Genomic DNA, 1,063 nt, shown 5'->3' with positions numbered 1-1,063 from the left:
CGGTGGCAGGGCCAGGGGCTGGCGGGGGCTGAAAGGGCCTTTTTGGGACGGGGACAGAGGGACACGGGGACACCCGGAAGGCGCCTGGCGCTGCCACCGGCCGTTTGTCCCTGTCACCTCCCATTCATCTCCTTCCTCTTCCTCCCGGACGCCCTCGGACCCTTCCACGGCCACGGGAGCTGCCAGGGACATGGGGGGAGCACGTGGAGGGAGGGAGGGAAACAGGAGGGATGGACAGGGAACCAGGGATGGATCATGGATCAACAAGGATACAGGGATGGATGGACAGGGATACAGGGAGGGATGGACAGAGATACGGGGAGGGATGGACAGGGATACAGGGAGGGATGGACAGAGATACAGGAATGGATGGACAGGGATACAGGGATGGATGGACAGGGATACAGGGAGGGATGGACAGGGATAAAAGGAGGGATGGACAGAGATACAGGGATGGATGGATAGGGATACAGGGATGGAAGGACAGGAGGGAGGGATACAGGGATGAAGAGATGGATGGAGAGGTACAGGGATAGACTGATCCACCCCCTCACCTGCCCCGTGTCCCCCCACACGACATCCTCCACCTCTCACCTCCCCGCGTCGCTGCAGACGACGTTCTCCACTCCCCACTGACCCCTGCCCTGCCCTGTGCCCGCAGATGACGTCCTCTACCAAGGTGTACTACAGTCAGACGACGCAGACAGACAGTCGCCCGCTGATGGGCTCGGGGCTGCGGCGCCGCCGCGTCATGACCAAGGATGGGCGCAGCAACGTGCGCATGGAGCACATCGCCGACAAGCGCTTCCTGTACCTCAAGGACCTCTGGACCACCTTCATCGACATGCAGTGGCGCTACAAACTGCTCCTCTTCTCCGCCACCTTTGCCGGCACCTGGTTCGCCTTCGGCGTGGTGTGGTACCTGGTGGCCGTGGTGCACGGGGATCTACTGGAGTTCGACCCTCCCGCCAACCACACGCCGTGCGTCATGCAGGTGCACACCCTCACCGGGGCCTTCCTCTTCTCCCTTGAGTCCCAGACCACTATCGGCTACGGCTTCCGC

At 62.4% G+C, this 1,063-nt stretch overlaps 1 protein-coding gene across 1 annotated transcript in view; it reads left to right on the top strand.

The window, feature by feature from the left end:
• Positions 1-661: 661 nt before the first annotated feature.
• The window catches only part of KCNJ10 (potassium inwardly-rectifying channel, subfamily J, member 10), a 1,126-nt gene continuing 724 nt past the window's right edge, over positions 662-1,063 (top strand). Inside the window, 1 exon segment of the mRNA XM_009081864.1 lies at positions 662-1,063. This exon segment is cut by the window's right edge and continues 20 nt beyond it. Coding sequence (XP_009080112.1) covers positions 662-1,063 — 402 coding nt within the window.

Source organism: Acanthisitta chloris, unplaced genomic scaffold (assembly GCF_000695815.1).
Source record: "Acanthisitta chloris isolate BGI_N310 unplaced genomic scaffold, ASM69581v1 scaffold2699, whole genome shotgun sequence".
Lineage (NCBI taxonomy): Eukaryota > Metazoa > Chordata > Aves > Passeriformes > Acanthisittidae > Acanthisitta > Acanthisitta chloris.
Note: the sequence above shows the minus strand (reverse complement) of the source record. Positions and strands in the feature narration are given on the sequence as shown.